The sequence below is a fragment of the Fusarium odoratissimum genome, assembly GCF_000260195.1.
Source record: "Fusarium odoratissimum NRRL 54006 unplaced genomic scaffold supercont1.62, whole genome shotgun sequence".
In the NCBI taxonomy this organism is placed as follows: domain Eukaryota; kingdom Fungi; phylum Ascomycota; class Sordariomycetes; order Hypocreales; family Nectriaceae; genus Fusarium; species Fusarium odoratissimum.
Window position 1 is genome coordinate 71,591 of NW_022158739.1, and position 12,954 is coordinate 84,544.

At 37.9% G+C, this 12,954-nt stretch overlaps 3 protein-coding genes across 3 annotated transcripts; 2 read left to right on the top strand and 1 right to left on the bottom strand.

The window, feature by feature from the left end:
* Positions 1–2,597: 2,597 nt before the first annotated feature.
* Positions 2,598–4,338, bottom strand: FOIG_15953 (uncharacterized protein; the record flags this gene model as incomplete). The annotated part of the gene is made up of 3 exons (XM_031217364.1): positions 2,598–2,752; positions 2,812–3,935; positions 4,001–4,338. The coding sequence occupies 3 exons, from the start codon at positions 4,336–4,338 to the stop codon at positions 2,598–2,600; spliced, it is 1,617 nt and encodes a 538-aa protein (XP_031052940.1).
* A 738-nt stretch (positions 4,339–5,076) lies between these two features.
* Positions 5,077–6,807, top strand: FOIG_15954 (uncharacterized protein; the record flags this gene model as incomplete). Its single annotated transcript, XM_031217365.1, has 3 exons — positions 5,077–5,570; positions 5,642–6,573; positions 6,677–6,807. The coding sequence occupies 3 exons, from the start codon at positions 5,077–5,079 to the stop codon at positions 6,805–6,807; spliced, it is 1,557 nt and encodes a 518-aa protein (XP_031052941.1).
* Positions 6,808–7,999: 1,192 nt separating this feature from the next.
* On the top strand, positions 8,000–9,933 carry FOIG_15955 (uncharacterized protein; the record flags this gene model as incomplete). The annotated part of the gene is made up of 2 exons (XM_031217366.1): positions 8,000–8,886; positions 8,976–9,933. 2 exons carry the CDS (start codon positions 8,000–8,002, stop codon positions 9,931–9,933), a joined length of 1,845 nt encoding a protein of 614 aa, XP_031052942.1.
* Between the last annotated feature and the right edge of the window lie 3,021 nt (positions 9,934–12,954).

Genomic DNA, 12,954 nt, shown 5'->3' on the forward strand with positions numbered 1-12,954 from the left:
TTAATAAAGCTTTACCTACTAAGAGGTAATAAATATTTAAATTATATTAGATTTTAAAGATATTTAAATATATTCTTTTAAAGCTAGCTTATAAACTTAAAAGAATAATAATAAAATTTAAAATAAATTAAAGAAAATAAAATAATAATAATTATATTAAATTAATAATCTTTAAATATAAAATATTTTTACTTATATAATCTTATTATTAATTAATAAATAAAGGATTTTTTAATTATAAGATAAAGCTATTTTATAAGCTAAAAGAAAAATTACTTAAAGAGGTAAATTTAAGCTAAAGAGAAAGTAAATTTATTAAAGCCTTTTATAATAATTTATATAATAAGTAGCTTAAGGCTATTTAATAATAGGCTAAGAAGGTATTAAAGAAAATTAAACTTTAATAATATATAATTTAAAATAAAAAAGAGGTAATTATAAGGTTTTACTTATAAATTAAAGAAATAAAAAGAAAATATATTAAGTCTTTTATAAGTTTAATTACTTAAAGTTAAAGATTATTAGTATTAGTAATATAAAAAGGGTTAAATAAGTTATAAGATATAATATATAATAAATTTAATAAATTAATTAAATATTAATATATTATTAATATAAATAAAATAAACCTAATTACTATAATATTAAAGGCTATTTAGCTACTAATATAATTATATAATCCCCTATTTATATTAATAATATACTAATATTTAGCTAATTTATTAAATCTATTATATATTATATCTTATAACTTATTTAACCCTCTTTATACTACTAATACTAATATTATAACTTTAGGTCTTTAACTTTAAGTAATTAAACTTATAAAAAACTTAATATATTTTCTTCTTATTTCTCTAAACCCTATAATTACCCCTCTTTTATCCTAGATTATATATTATTAAGGCTTAGTCTTCTCTAATACCTTCTTAGCCTACTACTAAATAGCCTTAAGCTACTTATTATATAAGCTACTATAAAAGGCCTTAATAAATTCCTTTTCCTTCTAGCTTAGATTTACCCCTCTAAGTAACTTCCCTTTTAGCTTATAAAGCAGCTTTATCTTATAATTAAGGAAGCCTTTATTAATTAGCTAATAATAAGGCTATATAAGCAGGAGGATCTTATAACTAAAGATTACTAATTTAATATAATTAATATTATCCTCTTTTCCTTAGTTTATTTTAATTTTTATTATTATATTATAAAGCTTATTATAATTATCTTTCTTAATAGCTTATTTAATTTTATAGGTTATATTATAGCCTTTTATTAGATAAGGCTTATTAGGATTAGGTGCCTATAAGCTTCTTCTAAGTATTATAATAGTAAAGCTATAATACTATTAGTAGTTATAATTATAAGGTATATAAAGAAGAAGTTAAATTATATTACTTACTAGGCAGTAGATAATTTAAGTATAATATCTGCAGGGGTTAGTAATAAAGTGGCCTTTAAAGTAAATTATAGGAAGAAGATTAGGGCTAGCTAAAAAGTAAGGCCCTTTAGCTAGGTTATATATAGCTAGGTTTAGGCTATAATTAAGGCAGCTAATTATAATAATATTAACTTAATAAAGCTTTATCTACTAAGAGGTAATAAATATTTAAATTATATTAGACTTTAGAGATACTTAGATATACTTTTTAAGGCTAACTTATAAACTTAAAAAAAAAGAAATAATAATTTCTTAAAGTTTATTATTAAAGTTTTAAAGTTAATTACTAAGGTAATAAAGGTAATTATATATAAGGTTATTTTATTAAGGGCTAAGCTTTATAATCTTTAAGATATAAATAAAATATTAAGTTAATATTATAAAATAAAAAGGATTAAATTATAAAAAGGAGGGATTATAATTATATAGGAAGTATTATAAGTAATTAATTAAATTAATATTAATATATAAGTAATAGCTAAATTATTAAGAAGTAGTAATTAAAGAAAATTAAAATAACTAGGTAGTTAATACTATAGTATATATAATAAGGGCAGGTATAATATAAGGACTTACTAGGTAGTTCTTAAGTTATTTAAGGAGGAATTTAATAAGTAAAAGCTAGCCTTTTTAAATTCTAGCTTAAGCTTTTTAAGCTATAAGTTAAAAAGATTAAGGAAAATAACTTACTTACTTAGATAACCTACTTACTTATTAACTATATTATAAGAATAATTAAATCCTTATATTAATAAGCTCTTTTACTCTTTTTATTATTATTATCTCCTTATATTAACTAATTTATAATAGCTTAAAGTTATTTCTTATTATATATACCTTAAAGGACTTATATTATTTTTAGTTAACTAAACCACTTAGGTTTACTTTTCTTTTTATTAATAACTATATATATAATATTTAGGTTATTAAAGAAATTAAATATAATATTATATTTTTAAACTCTTTCCCTTTCTTAAACTTTAAGGTTAATAAATAAAGTAATATTATCTTTCTTTCTATTTCTTATAAAATAGTCTAACTAGATTTCTTTATTTTTACTATAAATTATATAATACAACATAAGAAAACCCGTTATACATTTACAAGGAATAGAATTATCTCAAGGACCACATATCGGTTAAACAGGTCACTCCTTGATTCATGAGCACAGTGGCGTGTCCCAAGGTCTTAGCCGCACCCAAAGCTTCTGCCCCTTAGGGCCGGCTACAAACCCATCATCTTGCTCAATACCCTCGGCGTCGTAAATGACCGAATGATAGCGACTGTATATTGTAGCAATTGCAGCTTTCATGGCTAGTGATGTCAGGTCAGCTTTCAGGTCCTTGCATAAAGAGTTGGTGGGGGCGGCTTACACAACATGGCGAGGTGGTTACCCAGACATGTATGGCTTCCACTTCCAAAGGCCCAGAACCAGCGGCGCATCTCCGCAAGCTGGTCAGGAGTTGCTTCCAGCCAGCGATCAGGTCGCCAGGTCTCTGGTTCTGGGAAGACCTCTTTGTTTCTGTGCAGACTGTAGGCGCTTGCTTGAACGCGGACACCGCCGGGGATGTTATGATAACCTGCAAGGACAGCACCTCCGGAAGGCGTCTGGCGGGGCTGGAAGCCAGGCGCAGCAGGCCATAGACGCATCGTCTCGTATAAAATGGCGTCGAGGAATGGGAGGCTATCAAGATCTTTAAAGTCGGGGAATGCATCGCTAGCAGCAGACAAGTCCACGTCGTCGATAGGTTGCGAAAGAGTAGCCAGCTCGGCGCGAAGACGAGTCTGGAATTCAGGGCGACGACACAACTCGTACGTGAGCCATGTGATGGTGTTGCCACTTGTTTCAAAGGCGGCGGCGACATTATCGCACATTTCGCTTGCCAGCTCGAGACGACGGGGATAAACCTGCTTCTCTTTGGCATTATAGCCTGACTTGGCGTCCAATTCCCGATGCTTGCTGCGCACCGTGCTATACACAATGGGATAGTCAGAAGCCTCAAGCTCGTCTCCATCATTTGAGTTTTGAAGAGCCTTTTCCGAACGGTCACAAACCTCAAGGTGCCATGCCTCAAGCGCGTTCGTAGCATCAGCAGCCTTCTTGGGTACGAGACGGATGCCAAAATAACTCAGAAACTTGGCAATATTGGGCTGCTCTATGATCCAGAAAGCCCAGGGTCGGGGGGCAAAGAAGTTATCGAGATACCAATTCAAGAATGATTCATCAAGAATGGCGTTGCTGCCCTCCGAGACACCGAACTGATACGTCATGAACGAGTCCATGGAGTATGCGTAGCTCAGCTTTAGAATCTCCACTGGCTGTTGGGCGTCGACCTTGGCTTGTAGAAATGGTACCAGGCGATCGAACAGGACGGCCAATGTGGTCACGCGCCTGGTAGTACTGCTCAAGGCGTAAGATTTGGAGTAGACCTTGGAGAGCATCTTCCTTTTTACGGCGTGCCGGTTGCTGTCTGTGTGCGCAATCATGTTGGGCAGACTGAAAAGGAGAGGACTCCGTTAGACAATGTGAGAGGTAGCGGTGGCTATTGTGCAGAAACTCACCCATAATGCGAAAAGCTCCGAGGGTAGAATTCCGTCTTGGGGAAGTCACCGGTGTAGACAGTCTTGAGACCTCCTTCATAGCAATTAATGCTTAGCTCCTTGGGTCCAAGCCTGACGATGGGCCCATATTTCTGGTGAAGCGTGAAGACGGTGATATTCTCGAGTTTGTAGTATTTGATGTACCAGCTGAACAGAGGGCTGAACCGGGCGTGCCATCGTGCTGCGGGGATCTTGGCAAGGGGGGAGAGCAGGGAAGGGTAAATAACGAACTTGAATAGAAGAAATGCAATAGCTGCTGTGTAAACAACTGTCGGATTCAACTGTTCCAGGAGCGCCATGGTGATGGAAATGCTGACGATTTCGATTGAGTGTGCACTAAAAACCGAATCGAAGGAAAAACTCCTTCGTCTATATACAACTTATACCAAAAGTCTGCCTTTGTTCGCGACTATAAGTTGTTCTAAATCCTTTCGTCTCGTGACCATCTGACCATCTGCAATGAACTACCTTATGGTAATGGAATTCAAAATGGCAATTATCCTTATCAAAGACATTTAACGTCACATTAGTCGATGGTGGCTGACCTCATATCTATGGGTCCGCCCCAACTTGCCTAAAACGGAAGTTTTTAAACCAGTGCCCATTGGTTGAAGCCCCCGGTAGTTGAGATCAACTAGGGGCGACTGGGACCGCATAAGAACTCCCATCTAGGAGAGATAAGGCGAACATAGTTTTTTATTAACATGGAGCTCATGAATGATCTCTAGATAGCAGATACGCTCAAACCAAGTTTTGCCGATCTAGACAGGCATGGCTGCATTCACGATCTGGAGCAACCCCGGATTCTAGTCCAGCCAGAAATCCCTATCTGACCCCATGCGCTCCCCCGGAATTGTTGTGACCGGCACCTCCCGAGTTGATGGCACTACTTATGCTCAACCTGTCTCCGACCATTCTCTTCTGTCGTGGCTTTGATCTTGACCTCTGCAACACACGAGCTGCTCTCTTTACTCGCAGTACTCTCAAAGCTATCAACCAAAGAGAATCCAGAGGTCTTTCTTCTAATTCATTATACCATGGATAAATCGAACAAGATGGAGGTCAACTCCGCGGCTTCGGCGGCTGCCGAAGGAGACATTGCTTCTTATACCGAGGGTGATGTTGACCGTCTCCAGTCTATGGGCTATGTACAAACTCTAGAACGCAAATTCTCTCTATTCGGCCTTATTGGAATTTGCTTCTCTTTAACTAATTCTTGGTGGTGCGTCTCTGCGGCTCTCGTTACCGGACTCGGCTCGGGAGGCTCAGCATTGCTTCTCTACGGTACCACTCTACTCTTTATTGTCTCCCTAGCCATCGCTGTGTCTCTCGGCGAGCTTGTTAGTGCCTATCCAAACGCAACGGGCCAGTCCTTCTGGGTCCGGGAGCTTGCACCGGCAAGCATCGCTCGGCAAGCTAGTTACACCACCGGGTGGCTTATCTGGGTCGGATCCGTGTTTGCCTGTACCAGTGTGGCATCCGCCATGGGATCTGCTCTCGTTGGGACATATGCATTGACCCATCCCGATTTGTATGCAAGCTTCTTTCTTCCTCGCTGTCCTTCCTCCCAAGCTCAACTTCAGCTAACCATTGCCTAATCAGTGTTCCCCAGACATGGCATGTCTTTGTCGCCTTCCAAGTCTTCAACATGTTTGTCTTTGCCTTCAACTGCTATGGCCCAATTCTTCCCAAGCTTGGGCAAGTGTTCCTCCTCGTCAGCCTGGCCTCTTTCGGCGCGATACTAGTTACTGTTCCTGCTGTGGCGGATAAACATCAGCCAGCGACATTTGTTTTCGCCACATTCACCAACCTGACGGGATGGAGTAACAACTTCATGGCGTTTGCTGTAGGCCTGATAAACGCCAACTGGGGCTTCAGCTGCTTGGACTCGGCTGTTCACTTGGCCGAGGAAACAGCACATCCCGAGAGGGTTATTCCACTTGTTATCGTCGCAGTTGTGGTTATCGGCTTTGTAACATCGTTCTGTTTTCTTATCGCGATGCTCTTCAGCATTCAGTCGATCGAAAAGTTCCTCGAAGCTGCCGTGCCCATTATCGAGCTTTTCTCACAAGTCTGTCCGGCAACAGCAGGGGCAGTCGTTCTTGAGAGTCTCATCATCGCTACAGGAGTGGGCTGCCTTATGGGTTGTCAGACGTGGTCATCCCGCCTTCTCTGGTCGTTTGCACGCGACGGCGGTGTTCCGTTCCACTCACGCCTCGAAATGGTTGACAGCCGACTAGACGTTCCCTTGGCGGCACACATGACAAATACAGCCCTGGTGGCAATAGTAGGCTGTATCTATATGGCGTCGACGACGGCCTTCAACGCCATGATTATTGCCTGCATCGTCTTCCCAAACCTGTCATACGCTGTGCCAATACTTTCGCTTCTCTACCATGGACGAACAAATCTTATCCATGGACCTTTCTGGCTAGGCAGATTGGGCCTCGTCTGCAACATCGTGGCGCTGCTGTGGATTATCTTCACTCTTGTTTTCTACTCCTTTCCGGCCGTCATGCCCGTTTCTACTGGTAGTGAGTTCATCTTATGGCTTTGGTCACCTCTGTTCTTAGTGCCTCGATCTTGTCAGACTTGTTATGAACAGTATAAACTAATACGCTTTTTTACTATTTGCAGATATGAATTACGTTTGTGCTATCTACGGACTGGTTGGCATTATTATCTCTATTGATTGGTTCTCCCGCGGCAAGAAGGTTTACCGCTCAGCTATGAATGCGGAGGGAGAAGCAGCAGCCATGACAAACTAAGTACCTGTTTACGCATAAATTCATGATCATTTGCAGCATAGTCTTTGAAAAGTCTCATCTATCACCAAACAATTGCTGAGGGCTATACTGTCGAAAGGTTGCCGTGAAAACTGCGAACATAAAGTAGCCATATTTCGAAACACCTAAACTGATGTTAAGAGGCTTCTAGAGTTGATTCTGTGGCAATCGCCCTTCATTTGAAGTGACTCCCTATGAACAGTCAAGAGTGGCGACCGGCATAGCCCTTTTTCAAAGCCACACTTAGGGGCTCAAATGGATAAGTGCCTATCAATTTACGAATGCATCTAAACTATGTCACAATGTAGCTATGCCGTACGTGGGATTGAGTGGAGCTAGCTACATTGGATAAGGGCTATGCTGGTTAAAGGGATAGTTTGTATCCAATCGCCTGGCACAGACATGTCGATAGCGGCAGTGGGCAAAATTTACTAAGCCCGGCCTGGTTTAGTGGACGTGGAGTACAGTACATTACGAAAGAAGATCTTCTATTTCGCCGTCGTACTCCTGCAAGTTTCCTCATCTTTACAACATTGGTTCACGAAGCACAACAACGACCGACAACCTTCTGCTTGCTACATTTTCTGACCTTCTCGAACCTGTAATACAGAACATTAGCAATGGGCCGGATGGCGAGGTCGCGTTCTGGCTGCAATCATTGTAAAGCCCAAAAGGTAAGCTGTCCGCATTCCCGAAGCTGACTTGGCGACTAGGCCATAGGCCATTAACTAAACATCGCCAGACCAAATGTGATGAGCAAACGCCAGTGTGTGGTCGTTGCAAACGTCTGCGACTCTCCTGTAGCGGTCCCAGCCTAAGGCTGAGGTGGAGCAACAAGCACGAAGTTTTTGGAGGCAGAAGGGAAGATGCTGAAGATGGCGCTGTTGGTACCAGTGCCGGCGCCACTATAACAAAGAAGCGAGCAAGGGTGCCAACAGTGCAGCAATCTCCCCGCTGTGAGCCACTCTTGCCTTGCAATGCATCAACAGAGGCACAATCGGGGACTTCGGATAGCTGCAGCGGCTCATATCAACCAGTACAAGATGATTCTTCGTTGGTATCAGGTACTGGAGGACTGGCCGAGGCCAATCCGATCCAGGGAGAGGTGTGCGGGTCTTGGGAGATGGACTTGTCTACTGACACCAATTGGTTCGATGAAGAAATTAGTGCATTCATGCCTCAATCACTCTTCAACGACGACTTCTCGCTCTCCGCCTTCTCGTGGGACCAGCATCCCGAGATGCTAGAACAGATCTTGACGAACGCGCAGCTGTCAACAATGGTAAGCAACCATTTGTCACAAGGGATTCCTACCAGGGATTCCCCTGCATGCCATAAATTCCCTACGGACCCAGCCGTCATAGCGCAAAGAGAGCCGGCCACAGAACCAGCCGAAACGGCAACTTCAGCAGCAATTATATCAGAGCCAGAACCTGAACCGCAGGCAACACAAGAGCAAGCCCCAGAGTCAGATGTGGAAGAGGTGCCAACAATGCTGAATGGACAACGAGACATTCACGTGAATGACAAGAGTTCCAAGCAATTGATGAATAAGTCACTCCGAGACACCTCTTCAATTTTGGTTGAGGCATATTTCCGAGACACTGCGCAAATCATGTCGCTCTACGACAGTGATATGAATCCCTTCAAGACAACGGTTGCTAATGTGTGGAGCTTCTCTGAGCCGATATACTACGCCCTACAGAGCATGGCTGCAATATCTCTGGCTGATATCTATCCAAATATGGCGACCGTGGCGAAGGACCTCAGAGCGATGGCCACTGTGTCCATTAAGCCAGACATGGCCATGGCCATCGATGAGAAGTCACTCCTTGCATTGCTTATGGTAGGCGGAACGGCAAGTTGGTTCAACTCTCGAGACACTGGCGCAAGTTACTTCAACGTCTTTCGATCAAACTATAACCGTATGACGGCCACAGGTCAACTAACAAGCAATGGCCATAACAGCTTGTTTTTCCAAGAGGCTCTGATCTGCTGGGAGATGCTGCTGTCCTTCGTCGTAGACGATAACAAGCTAGATGGGCCATTGTCGTTAGCAAGGTCAGTCTTTAATTGTATTCCTTTGATTTGCCTTCAGATCAGCTACAAAAGATCACTGATGAGATCTATGCTGACAGAATACGGCGTAGCAATCTCGCCTCGGAGGATCATCTGACTGTCTTCCCGAGGCGCCACGTTCCGCATCCCTGGACTGGCATCGCCCGTAATGTCCAGATCCTTTTAACCAGAGTTGGCCGGCTTGTTCGCAAAAATCGCCGCCGCGCATATTCCCGGTCTTTTACTACGCAGGCAACCATCAAAGAGTTACAAAGGGAGGCAGAGGAAGCGATCGAGCTGGAAGAAACGCTCTTCAACATTAGATTCGCTGAAGAGACGGAGATCGCTGATACTGGCGACCAAAAGACACCCACTTGGCATCTCCTACTCTTAGCCAACGTGTACAGTAGGGTTGGCCTCCTTCAGCTATACCGAGTGTTTCCAGACGTTCTCCAAGCCAGATTGCATGTCTCTGGTGTTGACCTTCCGGCGTGGCCCGAAGACAGTATCGGAGCACAAACCGGTATAAACACAGGGGCAGCGACAGATATAATTCGGATGACGATGGCGGAAAGGGGGACAGAGGCGCCACATGAGGAGGCAAATCGGCTCGGAGAATTGGAAGAGTTCGCTCCGGCTGTCTGCAATGCTTGGCTGACAAAGTATGCATTGAACACCATCGACATGCTCATATCGCTCCCCGCTGATTCCGGTACGCGCGACTTTCAGCCTTTCCTTCTCGTTGCGTGCTGCAGTGAGCTTCGGTGTCCAGGCTTGTCTGATCCTAAGGAAGGCAAGGAAGCTACGCACCTCTCTCCGGAGGCTTTCTTCTCCAGCCAGGCTGTCGGGGTAGCTTCTGGCCGGCGGTTCATCCTCAACCGTCTTCAATCGCTGCTTCAATTCCTGCCGGGCGGTCCGGTGCGCGAGTGTATCAATATTGTGCGGACAACTTGGGAGCGGCTGGATGCCTGGCCGAAGGAAGCAGACCACAAGAGTTCGTACTGGATGGATGTTATGATCCAGAAGGGCTGGGATACTTTGATGGCATGATTCAGATAGTTTGAAATGAACACCTTTAGTCTGGGTAATTTCTTTCTTGGGGGCCTTTGGGTGAGGTACTAAAACATGTACGGGATTCATCAGCCGTGCAAGAGAACAGCGCTAACAGAAAACTAGATATCGCCTCACGAGCGCCGCTGCCGTAGAAAATGAAACCGAGACCGACGCTTGGATACCCCAAATCAGTAACATAGAAATCTCGGATAAATCACACACTCATCAAGCGTGTTCAAATGACATAGAGCGGTTTGGATCATTTCGCTAGGCATATACTTTATACTAACATATCTAACCACCACTCCGCCCATTTGGTAATAGTCTGAATACTATAATAGCTATTAATAATATATGCACTTTATTTTGCTAATTATATATTAAAAATGGAGATTTATAAATATACTTAGTATTTTATTAAATTAAATAGTTATAAAAGTTATTTAAGGAAAACTTAAGTAAATTAATTCCTTAAATAATATAAAAGTATTATATTAAAGTTATTATAACTTATTTTAATTATAAGAAAGAAGTCTATTATAAAAAAGTAATTAAGGGAGTATTATAAAAGACTTAGGTATTTTATTATTAACTTATTAATTAATATAAATTAGATATATAATCTTAATAAGACTAAAGTCTAAGAAGGGGAAATTATAGCTAATATAATAATTAAAATAATCCTAATAAGCTTATTAGAAAAAATATAATTAAATACCCTAAGTATTATTTAATTATATTTATCCTTAACTTATATTTCTCTTACTATATTATCTTATAACCTAATCTAATTTATTACTAACCTGCTAAGCTAGCCTTAGTCTACTAATATTTATAGTTTTTCCCTAAATACTAAAACCTTTTTTTCTTAATTTGCCTTTTTCTTTCTTTTTTCCCTCTTACTTCCCCTCCTTTACCTTATAATAGCCCTTAACTCTTATAATAAAATATTTATATTATTAATTTAATTAACTTAATTATATATTTTAATTCTATAAACTATACCTAATATAGGCTATTACTACTACCTAATATAATACTATTAATAAAGGCTTATTATTACCTTAATATACCTTAATTTTATTTTAAGTAATTAGCTAAGTCTTCTAATACCTTTATTTAGCTTATAATATATTTAATAAGAGATATATTTTTTTTAATATTAAGGAGTTATACTTAGTAACTAAAGATTATTAAATTAACTTATTATATTAATAGTAATTTATTAATATATAATAGGTATTTTCTTATAATTTTATAATACTATAAGAAGAAATATAAAATAAGAATATACTTAAACTTAAGCCTATTAATATCTATTAGGGGACTAATTATATAATTACTAATTATTAAGATTAAATAGCTATAGCTAGGTTAATTATTATTAATAATAATTATATAGTAGTATATTTTATAATAAAAGTTAAGGTTCCTAGCTTATTTTAATATAGCCTTTTAATATTAAAGCCTTAGTAATAATTACCTTAATAGGGTAATAATAAAGAGGGTATTTAGCCTTTTAGAGATAAGGAAAATATCATCTTTATACTTATAGATTAAGGCTACTTATTTAATTAGATCTTAAGGTTTAAGGTAATAGCTATATAATCTGCTAAGACTTAATATTAAGGTTATTATATTTTTTAATATAGTATATAATGCCTTATATTATATTATATTAAAAATAAATACCTTATTTTATTATCTTACTTTAATACCTTTGGCTTTACTTTATGCGTTACTAGATAGGTATTTTAACTTTAAAATAATTAAATACTTTTACTTAGATTTTAATATTAGAGATAATATTTATTAATAATTATTAACTAACGTGGTTAATAAGCAAATGCAATAGATAAGTAAGTGTAATAGCATACTGTATATATAAAAATAGCCTACCTTATAGTAATTTAGACTTAAAATAAAATAGTTAAAAATTTATAAAAATTATTTCCTATAATAGTATAGCTAAATCTACTAAATAGTATTTTTTAAAAAATTTTAACTATTTTATTTTATCTATAAAACCTTAAAATACAGTGTATTTTATAGTATAAATAGATTTTAAAGTTTATAGCTATATAGAAATTTTAAGAAATTTTAAAAAACTTAATATAGCCTATATTAAGGCTTATATATAAGCTATTAAAATTATAGCTATTTTAGGCTTAACTTAGATTTTTAAAGAGTTTTTTAAAACCTAGACTTTAGGTGGAAATAAGATTATTACACTTACTTATTTATTGCATTTGCTTATTAACTATGTTAATCTTAATACTAATATTTATAAGATTATTATAATAAGAATAGTATTTTTTAAGGGATATACTAAATTAGAAGTTTACTTATAATAGAAAAGGCTAATTTAATATAGAAACATTATTATAATAATTCTATAATATTTATCTGCCTAAGACTTATTTAAAAAACTGATTTTCTTAGTAACTATTAGTCCTTAATTAATATAAAACTTATATAAGTCTTATCTTTATAAAAAAGGTAATAATAAATAAGGTCTAGCTTAGTTAGCTATTTTCTTATTATAATAAAGAACTAATCTAAGATAAACACTTAGAAGTTAAATAATAAAGCTATAGCAGAAAATTATCTACTAAAGCAGAGGAAAAAGCAATTAATTAAGTAAGAGTTTTTTAGTTAATACCTAAAATCTTAATTAAATTAAAGCTATTTTTATAATTTAAGAATTAATCTACATTATGCATTAGAACGGAAATGAAGCTATTCGCAGGTGGGGCGGTGTGGAGGGGTAGGTGGAGTGGTGGTCAGATACGTTAACACTAGTCATGACCGCTACACATTTCCTATTTCGGCAATTTTCTGGACGCTGCCACCTTTGGCTCATGAAGGCGTTGTGGGCTGCATATCCCCACAATAGCTAATTCTGTACTTTCGATATCGGCTCTATCTTGAATCGACATTGAGGTCTGATGTCGTCCTCTTTATGGAATATTTATTCAACTTTCCTTCGTCATCATGGCTCAACCCTCCGTCATCGAA